We start from the raw sequence: 17,493 nt of genomic DNA, 5'->3' as shown, positions 1-17,493 counted from the left end.
GAGTTGCCGGACCACAGAGGGCCGGGTAAGAGGGGTGCGATGTGGAGTACGCAAAATGTCCTTTTGTCTGCCTCGAGGCAAACAAAGAGTCGCCATTAGTATCGGCTGGTACCCCTTGCACAAAGAGAGAAAGAGGAGAAGCAAAAGAGAGTTCCTTCCGAGTGACTGGGTGTCCGTGGATTCACACCACCCACCCCCCCCTCCCCCACCCAGTGCTCCCGCTGCAGTTATGATTGGAGTTAATCTGACCCAAGCTTTGGTTAAGTGCTGCAGTAGAGGTGGGGACTTGGTCAGAGGGAAATGGATGTGGAGTTAGAGGAATAATGGCAATGAAGACACAAGAAACTGCAGAAGGTTGAGGGGGGATTTGATAGAGGTATTCAAGATTATAAGGGGGGATTTGATGGAGGTATTTAAGATTGAGGGGGATTTGATATTTAAGATTATGAGGGGGGATTTGATGGAGGTATTTAAGATTATGAGGGGGTAGACAGAGTTAACGTGGATAGGCTTTTCCCATTGAGGGTATGAGAGACTGAATCAAGAGATCATGAGTTAAGGGGCAAAAGTTTAGAAGTAATGTGAGGAGGAACTTCTTCACTCAGAGAGTAGTGGCTGAGTGGAATGAGCTTCTGGGAGAAGTCGGGGCAGCTTTGTCATTGAAGGAAATATTGGCTAGGTAATTGGATGGGAGGGAATGGAGGGTTATGGGTAGGGTGCAGGTAGGTGGGACTAGAGAAGACGACTTAGTTCGGAGTGGACTAGAAGGGCCGTGATGGCCTGTTTTCGTGCTGTAATTGGTACATGGTTTATATGCTGGAAACTGCAGCAAAAGAAAATGCTGGAATATCTCATCAGGTTGAGCAGCATCTGCAGAGGTTTGGTTGATGCTTCAGGGCTCAGCCACCACGATTCTTCAAGGCATACCCACATTGAGAATGCTCTCCTCATGTCTCCGACAGGAGATCTGCGCCCTCCGCTCTTGCTCTTCTCCCTGTTGCTTCCACTGCTCTCGTGCTCTTTGAATCAAGATTCCGTTTATTGTCATGTAATAAAAACAGTCACATTACATGAAATTGCCTTTCGCCTGCTGCAAGGCAGACTGATTCGCCATCGGCAGAAATTGCCCGAAGTGCCTCTTACAGTCAGAGAAAGAGAAACAAAAGAGAGACCCCCCCTCCCCCCTCCTAGAGTCACAGAGTTTCCGTGAATTCACCTCCAGCGCTCCCACAGCCACACAGAGTCCAGTCCAAACCATCAGTGACCCAAGTTCCCAACCTTCGATATGATTAGGAATCCATCAGCACCCTCGGCACCCTCTCGCATCCCGGTTCCAACAGCTGGTACCCCATCAGCCAGTTTCAAACCGGTCTCCAGCAGTCGGCAGCCTGGTGTGAGTCCCTTGACCGCAGTCTCTAGCACCACGCAGCCCCCATAGGTTCCTCATCTCGAGTCTCCAGCACCCAGCTGCCTGTGTGGTTCCTTCAACCACCAAACCCCTCCCCACCCCACCCCGCCCCCCCCCTCTGGTCTGCTGCTGTGATTATTATCCTGCGAAGGAGAAACAGAGGAGACAACCCGCAGGGGGGCCTGCGCTAGTCCTCTGCTTCCCTGGAGTCAGCAGCCCCTCAAAAGCTGCTCCTGATCACAGACGCTGCCATCTTGGGCGCAGACTCTGCAGTCACAGGATTTTAAATAAAACTCAAACGCTTGTATGGACCTGTCAGCAGTCGGACTGGGTGGTTGGCCCCTGCAGGAGTGCAGTATCTCCGCTCCCCGTGGGTCTGCAGCAGCACTGCCGTTACGGCTGGTCCAGCAATGTTCTCACCAAAGGATTATGAAGGGTATGGATAGGATAGATGTAGGAAGGTTTTTTGAGCTGGCCGGGGAAACTAAGACGAGAGGACACAGTCTCAAAATTCGGGGGGAGTAGATTTAGGACAGAGATGAGGAAAAATAGTTTTTCCCAGAGAGTAGTGAATTTTTGGAATTTTCTAACCAGGGAAGTGGTTGAGGCTGCCTCATTAAACATATTTAAAATTCGGTTAGATAAATTTTTACCTGATAGAGGAATTAGGGGATATGGGGAGAAGGCAGGTAGGTGGAGTTAGGTCATAAATTAGATCAGCCATGATCGTATTGAATGGCGGAGCAGGCTTGATGGGCCTTTTTTGACCTACTCCTGTTCCTACTTCCTATGTCCTGAATCACAGCCATCCCTATGCCTCCACAAATGCCGTCTGACCCATTGGCTTCTTCCAGCTGTTTATTTTTGCTGCAACAGTAAAAGTCCAAAAATCCAGACTGCTCGGGGATTGGGTCAGTCTGGATTTTCATATTTTCCGGATTCACTGGCAGTATTTCAAAATTCACAGTTAAGGAGGAATAAAGAAGAGATGATCTGGTAAATTTTTAAAGTTTATTCATTAACAAATACAGCATGCTTCAATTATCAAAACGAGCAGTTTTAAAGAAAAAGAAGCCTGCAGTGTAAATCATACCAGAAAAACTTGTTGTTGGTCATCCACTCAACTACATGTCCAACCCCCGGGACTGTTGCACTCAGGGACTCGCCATCTAAAAAGGCACCCAGTGTGATGAGCACACGGGCAGGAATTATTTTAATTTTTTTCCTGCTATTTTCCCGACATTGCAGTCTAAGAACCATTCATGTCAGCAGTAAAACCCAGTAGCAAGTAGTTGTTTTATAATTCCAGGGATTCATGCACTCATCACCGTGGCTTTGGAAAATGCTTTGAAAATTGATGAAGCTTTTCTTCTTGACTTTGGAACTGGATCTGGATACAAACCACAACTATCAATCAAAATGGATGACATTGAAAATTATTTGCTTAAACAAATAGTAAGTGGACCTGATAAAAGCAGAATAGTTCTCTCTCTCTCTCAATCTCTCTCTCTCTCTCTCTCTCTCTCTCTCTCTCTCTCTCCCCTCCTCTTTCCTCTCTCTCTCATTCTCTTCCTCACTCTTCTCTCGCTCACTGTCTCTCCTCTCCCTCTCTCTCTCCTCTCTCTCTTACTCTCTCTCCTCTCTCTCCCTCTCTCCTCTCTCTCTCATTCTCTCCCTCACTCCTCTCTCTTGCTCACTGTCTCTCCTCTCCCTCTCTCTCTCCACTCTCTTCTCTCTCTCTCTCACTGTCTCTCCTCTCTCTCTCTCCCTCCTCTCTCTCTCTCACTCTCTCTTCTCCCTGTCTCTCTCTCGTTCACTGTCTCTCCTCTCCCTCTCTCTCTTCTCTCTCTGTCTCTCACTCTCTCTTCCCTTTTCCCCCTATCCCCTTTCACAGAGCCAAAATCAATTGTCACCTCTCTTCTCATCGCATCCACTTTTTGTTGGTATGGACTCCTCCCCCTCCCATTCTTCCTTCTTTCTCTCTCAGTCTTCATTTTGAGGCTTTTTGCATCCCCCTTAAAGTAGGGCACAGGCCCAAAATGTTGGCAATGTATCTTTACCTCCCACGGACACTACGAGACTGGCCAAGTTCGTCCAGCATTTGTGTGTTTTAAAAAGCAGGGTGGATTTGCCTGTGAGAAAATAAGACTCGAAGCGACTGATTAAATGAGGCTTTAGTAATATTTTTGCTCGTGATTGATTCTTATTTTCCCCAAGTTATTATTGTTTTTGATTTCAGAGCGCAGTTGCAGAAATGAAGTGTTGCAAGGTCCAGTGTATATGTATGGGGGAACCTGGAGTAATGGGCTGGCAAGGAGCTGTGGGAGAGAAGGTGAGTCTCTTTGCTCTTCTAATAGATCTATAAATTGCTTTTTGAAGTTTCATAAGTTTTGTAAAGTAAAATCTCTTTTCCTTTTATTGTCTTATTTTTTTTCCCATCTTATTTTAGGGCAACCAAGGTCCAAAGGGGTTCCTCGGTTACCCAGGAGAAGAAGGAGGACCAGTAAGTTGGAATGTTTAATAGATTGTCATCCGCCCTCATTTTCTGGAAGTGAAGTAACGCTGCTTTTCTTTCTTTCTGAGTTCTGTGACATTTATCAGGCAACACGTTAAATAAAAAATTTGGCCCACACATCGATGCACAGAGAAGAAGCCAACATTGAATTGCTTAAGTATTTCCTTTCCCTTGACTATTAGGTCAAACTTTGTCTCCATTGGGCCTGAATTTATCTTGGACAGGGAATGAATGGCGCGCGCAAGTGTCTGCCTGATCAAGAGGAAATGGCGGCTGAAGGCACCAGTCACGGAAAAGGTAGAGGGGTGGGGGGACGGGTGGCGATTCAGGCAATGAAAGGGGGAGAAGGTGAAGCCTGCCAGAGCAAAGCTTTATGGTCTCAGGTGCTACAAATTCAGCGGCCAAGTCATCAAAGGGCAAAATAAACCGCTGTTGTGTCTTCTGGAAACTTGATGATGCTGTCGGAGTGGGACCTTGCGATGCCGCCGTGGGCCAGTAGTGTGAGCACCCAGTCCTGAGGTGCGTCGCTTTTCTTCCTGAAAGAAAACGCACTTCTTCAGTCGGATCAGCGGTCATTTGTTGTCAGAACTTCATCAGAGTGCTTCTGGCGAAAGGCCATCAACCTGAAATGTCGGCTCGATTTCTCTCTACACAGATGCTGCTTGGCTGGATGACTCCTTCCAGCATTCTCTGTGGTGATTACCAGAAGCATGGCCAGTCCAGCAGGAAGTGGGTGTCAAAGATTCAGATTATTTTCCACGGTGCCCATAAAATGAAATCCTGCCTCTCAAGCCATTTTTAGCTCCGTACAACTGTGCAATGGGTTTCTCTGTGCAGTCTCTCACAGAGCAGAATGTGGACTGCATATAAAGAACACCTGTTTACCACAAGGAATTCTGCTGAAATAGGAACTGAATTTGACATACTTCATGTATCCCTATTTACACATGTTATAAGGAAACTGCCACCGTGATAAGTCGGGGGCTAAAGTGCCTCAAAAATTGGCTGATTACTGGCTTTGCTTTTCAGATTTACTGTCAGAGTACAAACGTGACATCACGTACAACCCCGAGATTCCTTTTACCTGTGGCCATGGCAAAATTACCCTGAATTGGTAGTGTAAAAAAATAAACTCTACATAGCATAAAACATGTAAACTAACAAGGAACTGACAAAGGAGATACCTGTTTGATAGCTGGTGAAAACAAATCTTCTGCTTAATGCTATGTGTTCAATTTCCCTTTCATTTGATGCCCTGTGATTTAACGTGATGCAATTTTTCCAATTGCACTGGTTTCATGTCTCTGTGGAGAATTATTTGTTTGGGGTCTCAGATTAAACTTTGATCGAATTTTGATTTCAGAATTTGAACAGTTAGTCTAATATATGTAAATTTAACATTTTGTTTGTCTTCTTCATTAATCAAAAGAAACTAAACATTTTTTTTGAATTCGAACTTGAGTTCATTATCATCTGATCTTTTGGGGCGCTGCTTTCAAAATGCATGTTTGCTTATAACAGTTGGTGCTGATGGTCTATCACGGAACACGTTTGAAGGATGGATTTTGTTGATAATATAGATGTGGTAATCTGCTCATTGGGGAAAATTCCCACAGACAGCTTCTCGTTTTTTAAACAGAGACTGTCCGAAACATTTTGGATAATTGTTACTCCTGCTGAGTCCCAAATAACAAACAGCAGGATATTGCTGTTAATATATTCAAATCCCTTCTGGAGGCCAATGCCCTGATGCAAAAAGGGAATAAACGAGGAAAATTAGATAATAAAAACTTGAGCTGAATATCGCAATCTATGTTACAATCAATCCCTGTCTGCTTTTATTAGTGTGATCAAAATGGAATTGGATTGTCCTAGTTTGGTTTAAGCAATGCACATAATCTGGCAGGATGTTCAAATGAAATAGCCTCCATTTAAGAGGAGGAATGCTACACAAATCTTTTGGAAAGTTTGTTCAATAATTAAGATGTATTTTAACTGGCTCAGAGCCAGAATGTGAATTATTCAGGATTTTGCCTATCATGGGATCTCCAGTTCTTTAGCTGTCTGATGTAACCAGACTGCATGGTGGCCTCTTACCCATCAGAAGGAACAGATGGAGACCATTCATTGCTGGTTGAAGACCTGCTCAGAACCAGCTTCGCAAAGCTCATGCACTTTCTACCATTGAATGGTTTTCACTGCAGTGTGATTTCTTAAATATCATTTTATTCTTTTAGAATCAATGCTGGAGGAACCCAGTGTACTTTATATTGCAAAGATAAAGATACATAAGATAAAGATTTATGTAGCAAAGATAAAGCTACAAGGCTTCAGGCTTGAGCCCTGAACACTGTTATATAGGTTTATCTTTGCTACGTAAAGTATGCCAGTTGACCTGCTGAGTTTCTCCAGCATCGTGTTTCTACTTCAATCGCGGTATCTGCAGGCTTTGGTGTTTCACTAATTTTATTGTCTTGTTTGTTATTTCAAGTGTCTCGGATCATTGCTGACTCAATGTCCTTCCTGAAATTAATGGTTCAACTGTAATTTATAGCATACCATGCTGGGAATGATCCTTCAACCTTTTCCTCTATACAACGGCATTCGTCTTTCTTCGACCCAATCATCTCTTTGGCAATAGGCAAGCATAGCTGTAGATGTGAATTATCCAAATTAATCCAGCGGTCTGATATGAACTTAAAAATCTAATTGGAGGATATCTGACTAATCACATTAACCATAAAACAATTACAGCGTGGAAACAGGTCATTTTGGCCCTTGTAGTCCGCACTGAACCAAGTGCTCTCCTCTAGTCCCACCTACCTGCACCCTGCCCATAACCCTCCATTCCCCTCCCATCCATATACCTATCCAATTTTTTCCTTAAATGACAAAATGGACCTTGCCCCACTACTTCTCCTGGAAGTTCATTCCACACAGCCACCACTCTCTGAGTGAAGAAGTTCCCCCTCGTATTACTGTGGTGATACGACTACTAGCCAACTGCAGGGGGTGATCTCTGTACCTGCAAGAAGACCATCTAGCCAGCAGTCAATCAGCTGACCTGAATAGAACCCTTAGGGGCTGAATCCACCTGGTCGGCTGAAAATCAGCCAACCTGAATATAAACTTGAGCCAGTCCCTCCTGAGCAGTCACACAGGGAGCCACCAAGGCTTGAACTGGTGTTCAGACTTTTACTGGAATAAAGCCTGTTTTATGGTCTTTTCTGAGTTTGTGCTTGTTCGCTGCTACCTCAGCGCACCTTGTTTCAATCTCTCCTACCCTCAATTGAAAAAACCTATCCACATCAACTTTATCCCTCTCATATTGCCAAGAAAATCATTGATGGTACAATTCCAATGTTTGTAATGACAATCCAAAGATTTAAAGGAGTCTCAGTCATGGCAATGAATGTGGCTTAAAATGGTGGCACTGTCAGAGCCGATGTAACAGCAGCACTGCCGCTGGTGCGGACCCATGAGGAGCAAGGCTACAGTGCTTCCGTAGGGTCCAGCCGCCTAGTCGACTGCCATCAGCTCTGCACAGGCTTTGAACAGCTAGTTAAAGGAGCCGACGGTAACTTTATTTAAAATTCCACGACCGCGGGGGTCTGTGCTCAAGATGGCAGCGCCTCTGATCGTCAGCAGCACGAGGGGATGTAGACTCCAAGGGTGTGGAGGACTGGCGCAGGGCACCTGGAAAGAGGGAGAACAATGTCCCTGTCTGAGAAGGAGAAGCAGAGGAGGCGACCAACAGGATGGTGGCCATGGCAGCGGACCAGTGAGGAGGCTCTGCGGCTGAAAGACCCATAAATGTGGCCGGCGGGCTGTTGGTGACTCGAGGTGAGGAACCCACAGAGGCTGCAGGTTGCTGGAGTCCGCTGTCGGTGGACTCAGTCTGGGGTGCGGACTGCTGGAGACCAGCTTAAAACTGGCTAAATGGTTACCAGGCATCAGGACCAGTATGTGATGGGGTGCTGAAGGCGCTGAAAGGTTCCTAACCGTGTTGGAGGTTCATATCTAGAGCTCAGGTCGCCAATGGTTTGGACTGGACCCTGTGTGGCTGTGGAAGCGCTTGAGGTGAATCTCTGGACACGCGGTGACCCTGGGGAGAACTCTCGTTTGCTTCTCTCTCTCTCTCTTTCTGACAGTAAGAAGCGCCTCATACAATTTCTATCGATGGCGAATTTGCCTTCCAGCAGACCAAAGCAATTTCATGTAATACTACACTGTTTGTATTACAACAACAATAAATTGAATCTTGATCTTAAATGGTCAAAGTGTGCTCTACTGCACAGATAGCTGCCTTGAGGCTTTAGTGGAACTTTGAAAAGTGGTCCAGAAATACAATTTTTGCACACACAGGGGACGATTTGTTGCCAATCTGGGAAAAAAAAACAAGTGCTTGGAAAATCTCCAGAGCAGCATACAGTAGAAGTCCAAAGATCCAGACTGCCCGGGGATTGGGTTGGTCTGGAATTTTTGATTTTCGGGCAGTGCTTTTAAAATTCAAATTGAAGGAGTAGATAAACGGGTAAATTATGATCGTTTGTTCATTCGCAAATGCGGCATATGCTTCACTTATTGAAACGAGCAGTTTTTAAGGGAAATAAAAGTCAGTGCTTGACAGAAATGTGAACTCTTGTTGCCGCTGTGCATCTGTGGCACTTCCACATGCAAGCCCGTGCATATGGAAAAACCTGCTGAATTTTTTTAAAAGTTTGAGTGTTTTTGAAAAGTTGGGATTTTTTTGTGATCCGGGTTTTTGACCTTCGACACTATCGATGAGAAATGATAAGTGGGTACAAGAGTCACCTCAAGGGAGTCTTCCCTTGTGTCTTCCTCAGATTGCTCCTCCCACCCAAGTATCTTGGTACCTCTCCCATATTCTCTTTGACACTCCCTCCTCTTCTAATCCATCACTTGTTCACCGGTGTGCAACTTTATGCCTCCCACATGGAAAGCAGTCCTGGTGGGTGCGCACCATCCCCACGATCATTTCCCTGCAAGCTCATCAGCTCACCACAGCAAATAAGGGAATGCCAATGAATATTAATGCTGCAGCCCCTGAGGTAAGCAAATACTGAATCTCGCAACGTCCTGCTGGCCCACTGATCACGCTGGTCAATAAAGATTTTTATTCCTCAACACTTTTGGGGATATTTTAGGAGCTATTGAGCAGGAAAATCACCTTAAAATCATCCATCCATCCATGGCCCATCCCTTCGCAAGTGAAGATGAACACGGTGCCTTGTAGCTTTTCAGCTTGAGGCACCTTGTGCCGGGGCAAGGACTTGGAGGCGAGTGCTTGCCTGGGACAAACGCCTCCCTCTGGGTCCCACGCCACTGGGCTTGGTGGAGTGCGAGGCACGACAACCAGAGTGATGCGGGATTGCCCCGCAGTAGTCTATCCCAAGACCGCGCTCACTGGCCTTTATCCTTCTGGATCCTTTGCCCACCGAGTTTGCTGCTGCAGACCGCTAGGGAAACTATTTCCCACGTTCTGTCATAGCTGCCAGCCCCTGCTGCCAGACTGACATGTGCTATTTGCCCATAGCTGGGGCCCTTTCCGGGTACTGATGGCTGGGTGAGCCAAGCCCAGGGATTTGAAGTCAGAGTTGTCCTCTCCTAGCCTTTGCCTGAAGAGGCAAAATCTGCAAGGCAGCAGGTTAAAAATCATATACTTTTTAAAAAAAATATATAACTTATTTTAGTGATTTGCTGTCATATTTTAAGTCTATTAGTATATTGCCCTCAAAGCGAGCAGTTTTGGTCAGTCCAAGTAGGCCTGGGCATGGACTCAGTGCAGGTGCTATGCAAATGTTGTCTTAGGCCTGGGCATGCTTAGTCAGGATAGACGCAGATAGACTATAAATACACTGAGCACCAAACTATGTCCAGCTTATTGACAACATGACTCAAGCAGACAAAACCTTGACGTGCAACATGTCACTGAAAATTCATTTCCTGTGCTCACACTTGGAAGTCTTCCCTGCTGACCTTGGTGCAGTCAGTGACAGACACGGTGAAAGGTTTCAATAGGACATTGTGACCATGGAAAAGTGGGATCAGGGCTCCTGGAATCCATCAGTGCTGGCCGACTATTGTTGGACCCCGACACGAGAGGCATCAGATGCTGAGTACAAACGAAAATCAGCAGAAAAGCTGAACTGACGCAGTTGAACTGACGCAATTTAATGTTTCTCCAATTTCCTACATGATGCAGCAAATCTGAAATTAGCTTGATGTTGTCTATCTTTATCCCCAATTGTTTTCAGGAGGCAAATCTTTTGAAAAATAAAATTATTGTCCGTTGATATCAAATCATTGTGATATAATCCAGTTGATGATTTCTGTGTAAAAAAATAGTATTATTTTCAAACCACTGGAACATCCTTCTCACTTGCCAGGACAGTGTTAGATTCTTTCTCGATAATAAGGCCTTCATGCATACAGTGTAAACCTATTAACCTCATGGCAATCATACCTTCACAGTACAGGTGCACATGTAGGGTGCACCACTGCAAAATTTATGCTTACCTGCACAGCTCCACTACCTAATGTCTATTGGAGTTGTAGAGTAGTTCCCCCCCCCTTATCCATAAGTTCCAAGACCCCCAGCAGATGCCTGAAACCATGTATGTATGTGCCACTTAACATCCATGATGTGTTCTGTGAAATTGCGCATTATGCAATCTAGACGTTATGCGAACACCATATTATATACTTAGCAAAGCTACACTGTAGAGTACCTGTAAACTTTTTATTTGTAAGTAGGGATCAGTGTGGGGACTGATGCAGCACTGTTGGGAGAGAGCAGGGCAGTGGGATCAGTGAGGGGACTGGTACAGGGCTGTGGGGCAGTGGGATCAGTGTGGGCTGATATAGAGCTGTGGGAAGAGATCGGGGCAGTGGGATCAGTGTGGGCTGATATGGGGCTGTGGGGAGAAAGCGGGGCTGTGGGGAGAGAGCGGGGCAGTGGGATCAGTGAGGGGACTGGTACAGGGGTGTGGGGAGAGAGTGGGGCAGTGGGATCAGTGTGGGCTGATACAGGGCTGTGGGAAGAGTTCGGGGCAGTGGGATCAGTGTGGGCTGATATGGAGCTGTGGGGAGAGAGCGGGGCTGTGGGGAGAGAGCGGGGCAGTGGGATCAGTGTGGGGAACGACACGGGGCTGTGGGGAGAGAGCGGGGAAGTGGGATCAGTGTGGGCTGATACGGGGCTGTGGGGAGAGAGCAGGGTAGTGGGATCAGTGTGGGCTGAAACGGGGCTGTGGGAAGAGAGCGGGGCAGTGGGATCAGTGTGGGGACCGACATGAGGCTGTGGGAAGAGAGCGGGGCAGTGGGATCAGTGTGGGCTGATACGGGGCTCTGGGGAGAGAGCGGTGCAATGGGATCAATGTGGGCTGATACGGGGCAGTGGGATTCATGGTGCTAACTTAACTGTCCTTGGTGTCTGGTAGCTCTGAGCTGTAGTTTCTCTCTTCCTTTCTTAAATGGAACATTACTTGCCCTGCAGGACAAAAGTACATTTACTGATGTTGCAGATTTTCCCTGTTCTGTCTCTCCCTCCCTAAAGTGATCCTGACATTTTCTTCCCTGCCTTACTTGATGATGTTCATGTGAACACATCGGCATGCTGTGCCACATCAAAAGGAGTTATCGGGACTGTCATGGCTAGTCTTGTCGGTGTGGTTGGATTACTGCCACGCACCCCTCCCCAACCCTGCTGCTGCATGCCCAACATTGCGCTTATGAAGCTGACTCACCGAGCTCTCTTATAGAGATTACCAGTGAAGGTTCTTCTTGAACATGTTCTGTTATATGAGAGGAGGTGGCCCAACAGAGAAGCAGCCCAACAGAGAAGCAGCCCAACAGAGAAGTAGCCCAACAGAGAAGTAGCATCTGATGTGGCCCTCGCGACCTTGTCCATTTGTCAGACCCAGAGCAAACAGTGAAAGGAGTATACCACCTCCTAGACTATACTCCTTTCAGTGTTTGCAGTGAAATATTTCTTCTTTATTAAATCAAAAATCATTTAGGACATATGTTTGCTACATTTTAAGTTAATATAGTGTAAACTGGTTTAACCTTTGTCCAGGCCAAACACTTTGGAAGGAATTTCTTGCTTTTTTTTTAAAACTTTATTTATTCGTTCAAAATACAAATAGTAGATAACATATCCAACAACTAACCATAAACATGAATGTTATATTTTATAGAATAAAAAAGAAAAGAAAAGAAAAGAACACCCCCTCCCCCTTCAGCTAACTCAAATTAAACATACATATTGAGATCTAATCAATGTAAATCAAAATGTAAATATTCTGAATATAACAACCATTTATTAATAAATAAACTATAGTTATCACGTGAAACATATGTGATTTTTTTTCCATTATTAAACAATATTTCATCTCATTATGCCATCTATTAATATCAATCATATTTGTATCTTTCCACGTACTAGCAATACAGTTTTTCACTACGGATAAAGCTAAATATACAAAAGCAAGTTGAAATTTATCTAATCCCAAACCTTTCAGAGGTTGCAAACTGCCCAATAAAAATACTGTCGGATCTAAAGGTATTTTAATCTTATACAGGTATTCTAAAAACAATTGAATTTTCTTCCAAAAAGATTGTATATATATATATATACATGACCAGACAGCATGAAAAAGAGTTCCAACCGTATCACCACATCTAAAACACAAATCTGATTCATGAAAACCAGACTTTTTTAGTTTTTCAGGTGTTAAGTATAATTGATGTAAAAAAATTGTAATTAATCATTGCATAACGTGCATTTATCAATCTAGTTACACTATCATAACAAATATCTAACCAATCATCCTCGGAAAAAATAAAACCAATATCCACTTCCCATTTACTTTTGGATAGGAATTTCTTGCTGATCCAAGTTTGTTGGCTTCACGCTGTCCAAGGCACCCTTGACAGTTTTTGAGGTGCGACGCTCAGCCGCGGCTCTCCTCGCCCGACTGGCTTTCCAGCGCTTCGCCCTTTAAAATGCCGAAAGATGTATTGCCATTTGCAATGAACCCTGATGTGCCAATTAGAATTTTGTGAATGACATATGAATATTTAAAAAGTACCATCTCTCGCCCTAGCGGAGAGCGATTCCTTGTTCCTAATTGGTGTGATAGGTGGGAGAAAGTGTCTGACATGGATTAGAAGGGCCAATTGGCCTATTCTATGCTGTAATTGTTATTGTTGTTGTTCATCCTTCGTAGTCGAAGATGACCATGACTTCAAAATCAAATGGAAGATTGGTGACTGTTGGTCCGGAAGTGACTGGTGTGAGGCCAGTCTGGGCCCTGAAGGCTCACCCACATGTGGGACACAAGTGGGTGGGTGCTGTCATGGCAGTGGATGCTGCTCGGGCCTTGCACAGAGAAGGCTTTCATTGCGCCTCGGTGATGTGCCTGACTTCAGCTGTATGGGCTCCTGTGGTAATCTTGCTGTGCCAAGCTGGACAGTTGAGGGCAAGCGTCTCCCATGTGTTGATGTCGACACCCAGGCCTTTGAAGGACACTTTGAGGTAGTCTTTGTAACATTTCTTCTGCCCCCCGACTGAGCGCTTGCCCTGACACAGTTCTCCATACAGCAGCTGCTTAGGCAATCTGCTGTCTGGCATTCTGACCACGTCCATCCCACCTGGCTTGGGCTTTCAGCAGGAGGGTGTAGACGCTGCAGAGCCCAGCTCGTTCCAGGATTTCCGTGGCGAGGACTTCGTCCTGTCAGCTGATGTGGAGGAGTCTGCGGAGACAGCTCAGGTAAAAGTGGTTGAGCTGTTTGGACTGTCTCCTGTAGACAGTCCAGATTTCACTGGCGTAAAGGAGGGTGGTAAGGACCACTGCATAGTAGACCTTCAGCTTGGTGGTAAGGCTGAATCCTCTCCACTCCCAGATGTTCTCACGGAGTTTCCCAAAGGCTTTGGCTATCCTGTTGTTGACCTCAGCATCCATGTTCATTGTGCGAGAGAGTGTGCTGCCCAGGTAGGTGAAGTTGTCGACTGCCTGGAGGTTCTGGCCCTTCAATGTGATGCGCAGCTCCTGGTATGGCTTTCCTGGGGCAGGCTGCTACAAAACCTTCAGTCTTTTTGGCGCTGATAGTGAGACCAAAGTTGTTGCAGGCTTGTAAGAAGCAGTCCATTTCTCGCTGCATCTTCTGCTCTGGGCTGGCGTTGAGTTCGCAGTCATCAGCAAACAAGTCTCTGATGACACCTTTGTAACTGCCTGCAGGTGCCTGAGGTTGAACAACCTGTCATCAGTCTTGTACCTGACGTGGATTCCTTCCTCTTAGTTACAGAAGGCATCTGTCAGCATGGCAGAGAATACCATACTGAACAGAGTCAGGGCGAGAACGCAGCGTTGTTGACACCATTTGTCACTGGGATATGGTTATTTCTTCTCCGCACAGGAAAAGGGAATCTCCGGGTTGTATGTGATGTCATGTATGTACTCTGACAATAAACCTGAACTTTGATATGATTATAACTGAGCTTTAAGGGATTTGTTCAAGGATCTTGTTCAACCTAAAAATAAGTTGAATTATTTATTTAGGGTGAGAGAGGCCCTCAAGGATATAATGGAACTCGAGGCGGTGATGGATGCCGTGGTGACAGAGGCAGCAGGGTAAGAATGTATGCTTCCGTGATATTTATAAAATATGGTTGAGTACCCCTTATCCAAAAGGTGTGGGACCAGAAGTGTTTCAGATTTGGGATTTTTTTTGATTTTGGAAGAATGTGTTTATGGTAACTCAGTGGTGCAATAACATCAGCAGAACACCAGCATCAATTATTTCTCTCTTTCAATAATTTTATTAAGATCTTATATAATAATACATAAATTCAGAAAGAAAATTGGTGCATAACACTGGGCCCTTTCAAATTGCCATATAAAATGGGGTTAACCAGGCAATGTACTAGGTCGAAGACCCAAGATCAGGGCTATTTGAAAGGGCTGAACTGGGCAAGCCCTGTCAAAATCCACCCGGGTCTCAGACCGACCTTGGAGGTGGTCAGAGAACCCAGTGAAACGTACCTGGGCATCCTCCTTCACCTATTTGAAAGGGGAAATGGCTCGCCTGGTTACTCTGGAACTTTAAACAGAAAGAACACGGGGAACAGGGGATTCCCTGTGGCCGTGCCATGCATCACTCACCATGTCATCGCAGTGGTGGGATGCCCCAGGGTTGATTTAACAGGTAGGTTAGGGTAGTGTTTGAAAGGTGCAGGAGCCATTCATCTCACCCAGGTCACAAAAGGGCTATCTAGATGCTGCAATTTGAAAGCTTTAACATGGTAAGGAAACTTGTTAACCTTAGACACACTATTAATTCAATATTATGAAAAAAGAAGAAAAAAAACAGAAAAAGAGAGAAAAGTTAAAAATATGATTATATAATCCAAACCCTAAAGAATTCCAAAATTGCGTGGCAACATAAAGAAAAAGTGCCCTCCTAGTAAAAATAAGTAGAAATGCAAATCCATGAGAATCACAAGTTGCATCATTATCATTCCCATTAAGGGTGATGAAAATCAGGAGCTCCAAAGATTAGAACAATTTAAATTAAAAATAAAACACTTGTTGAGCATCTTATTTTCTCCAAAGTTAAATATGACATCATGTAACCATTGGTGATGAATGGGTGGGATAGCATCTTTCCATCTGGTCAAATTTGCTCATCTCGCAATAAGAGAAGCAAAGACTTGGCATTGAAATGAAGACAATTTCACTACCTTTTGTTCACCCATCACAAAGGATCTGGTGTTAATTTTGCAATAATAATTATTGATAAAGTACAGAAACCTCTTCCCAATAATTGACTAGGGCCAGACAAGACCAGAACATATGAATTTGTGAACCATCCTCATGCTTACATCTGTCACAAAGAGAGCTAATATTGGGATAAATACACTAACTTTTGATGTATAAGCTCTATGCACAACTTTAAATTGTAGTAGTGAGTGACGGGCACATAGAGATGATGTATTAATCAGCTTGAAAATGAAATTAAAGGATCTTCAGAAATTGAAATATTGAGGACCTGCTCCCAGGTCCTTTTAATTTTGTCCAATGTGGTTTGCCTTGATTTCAACAAAGCGTCATACACAACCTTTTCTGAGGTGGTTGAAGATTGTAAATTGTTTCTAACAAATTCATATCTGCAAAAAGTTTGATAGTTGAGAATGGAGAATGTCCCTAATTTGCAAATATCTGAAAAAAAAAGAAAATTTGGTAACTTAAAATTAGTATAAAGTTTGTCAAATTATCAAAAAAATCATAAAAACATTTAATACCTAAGTTAAACCATTCCTGAAAAGCAGCGTCCATCAAAGAAGGTTGCATAAAGTAGTTCGATAGTATAAGACAAACAAAAATTAACCTATGGAGTCCAAAATGTTTTCTAAACTGAAACCAAATCCTCATCGTATGTTTGATCACTAGATTATCTTTATACCTATAGGAAAAGGCAAGAACACTCCAAGTAAAGAAATAATAGAAAATTTCTTAGTCAAATTCAACTCCAAATCATTCCAGGATAGGCCATTTGTTTAATCATAGTATAACCAAAATATAGTACAGTTAGTCCTCAACTTACAACGGTAATTGGAACTGAAGGATTGGTCATAACTCGAATTGGTCAGAAGTCAGAATCACATGTCTTAATGCAATTTTTAAAAAAATCCAACAAATGAATGTTTGATGAAGAATCTCAGCATCTGTACAGTATTTTAAAAAATTTTGGTCTTGTGTGCGAGTGGATGTAACTTGAGTAGGTCGTAATTTGAGGACTACCTATATAATGAATATTAACAGCCCAATAATAGAATCTGAAAATGGGTAGAGCCAAACCTCTGTTCTTTTTGAGATTTTTGAGATGAACTGTATTTAAATAAGGACATCATTTATTTTTCCAAATATTTGATGATTATTGTAGAATCAAGTGAGCCAAAAAAAGATTCAGGAACATAAATTGGAATAGCTTGAAAAATATAGAAATTTGGGTAAAATATTCAACTTAATTTATCCAATTATGGACATTGGAAATAAAAATTTCTTCTCCTGATTTAATAGAGCAAGAAAATTTTCCTTAAACTAGTAATGGTTACCCCAATCTTCAGCAGTCTTGCAAGGAAAGGCAATGTGTGAAGAGTTTGAAATGTTCAAAAAAAAGACCGCTCTTTTGAAAATTTAATTAGCATCCAGAAAACTGGCCAAATTGATGGAGTAATGAAGGAACTGAAGAATTAAGATCAAATACAAAAAGCAAATGGTCATTAGTGGAAAGAGAAACCTTGTGGACTGATCCTCCCCTAATAATGCCAGAAATATCCTGAGATTCTCTAACAGCAATAGCCAAGGTTTCTCAAACTAAATTAAACAACAAAAGGTGAAGAGAGCAACCCTGTCTGGACCTCCGGTAAAGTTTAAGAGGTTTAGATTGCAAAGAGTTGGTAAGAATAAAGCAACAGGAGATGAGTGTAGAAACTTAATCCACGAAATAAGTGTGGGACCAAAATTAAACCTATCATCACCTGTTA

At 43.8% G+C, this 17,493-nt stretch overlaps 1 protein-coding gene across 4 annotated transcripts in view; it reads left to right on the top strand.

Annotated features, from left to right (window-relative positions):
• LOC138747481 (collagen alpha-6(VI) chain-like) overlaps nucleotides 1–17,493 on the top strand; it is a 141,000-nt gene that overhangs the window by 41,617 nt on the left and 81,890 nt on the right. For all 4 annotated transcript variants that reach the window (XM_069906747.1, XM_069906755.1, XM_069906738.1 and 1 more), the window contains exons 6-9: nucleotides 2,718–2,863; nucleotides 3,648–3,740; nucleotides 3,858–3,911; nucleotides 14,507–14,578. In XM_069906747.1, the coding sequence (XP_069762848.1) occupies nucleotides 2,718–2,863; nucleotides 3,648–3,740; nucleotides 3,858–3,911; nucleotides 14,507–14,578 (365 nt within the window). The remainder of the gene's footprint in view (nucleotides 1–2,717; nucleotides 2,864–3,647; nucleotides 3,741–3,857; nucleotides 3,912–14,506; nucleotides 14,579–17,493) is intronic.

The sequence above is a fragment of the Narcine bancroftii genome, chromosome 1, assembly GCF_036971445.1.
Source record: "Narcine bancroftii isolate sNarBan1 chromosome 1, sNarBan1.hap1, whole genome shotgun sequence".
Taxonomy (NCBI): domain Eukaryota; kingdom Metazoa; phylum Chordata; class Chondrichthyes; order Torpediniformes; family Narcinidae; genus Narcine; species Narcine bancroftii.
The sequence above is the reverse complement of the archived record's forward strand: the minus strand, read 5'-3'. Positions and strand labels throughout refer to the sequence as shown.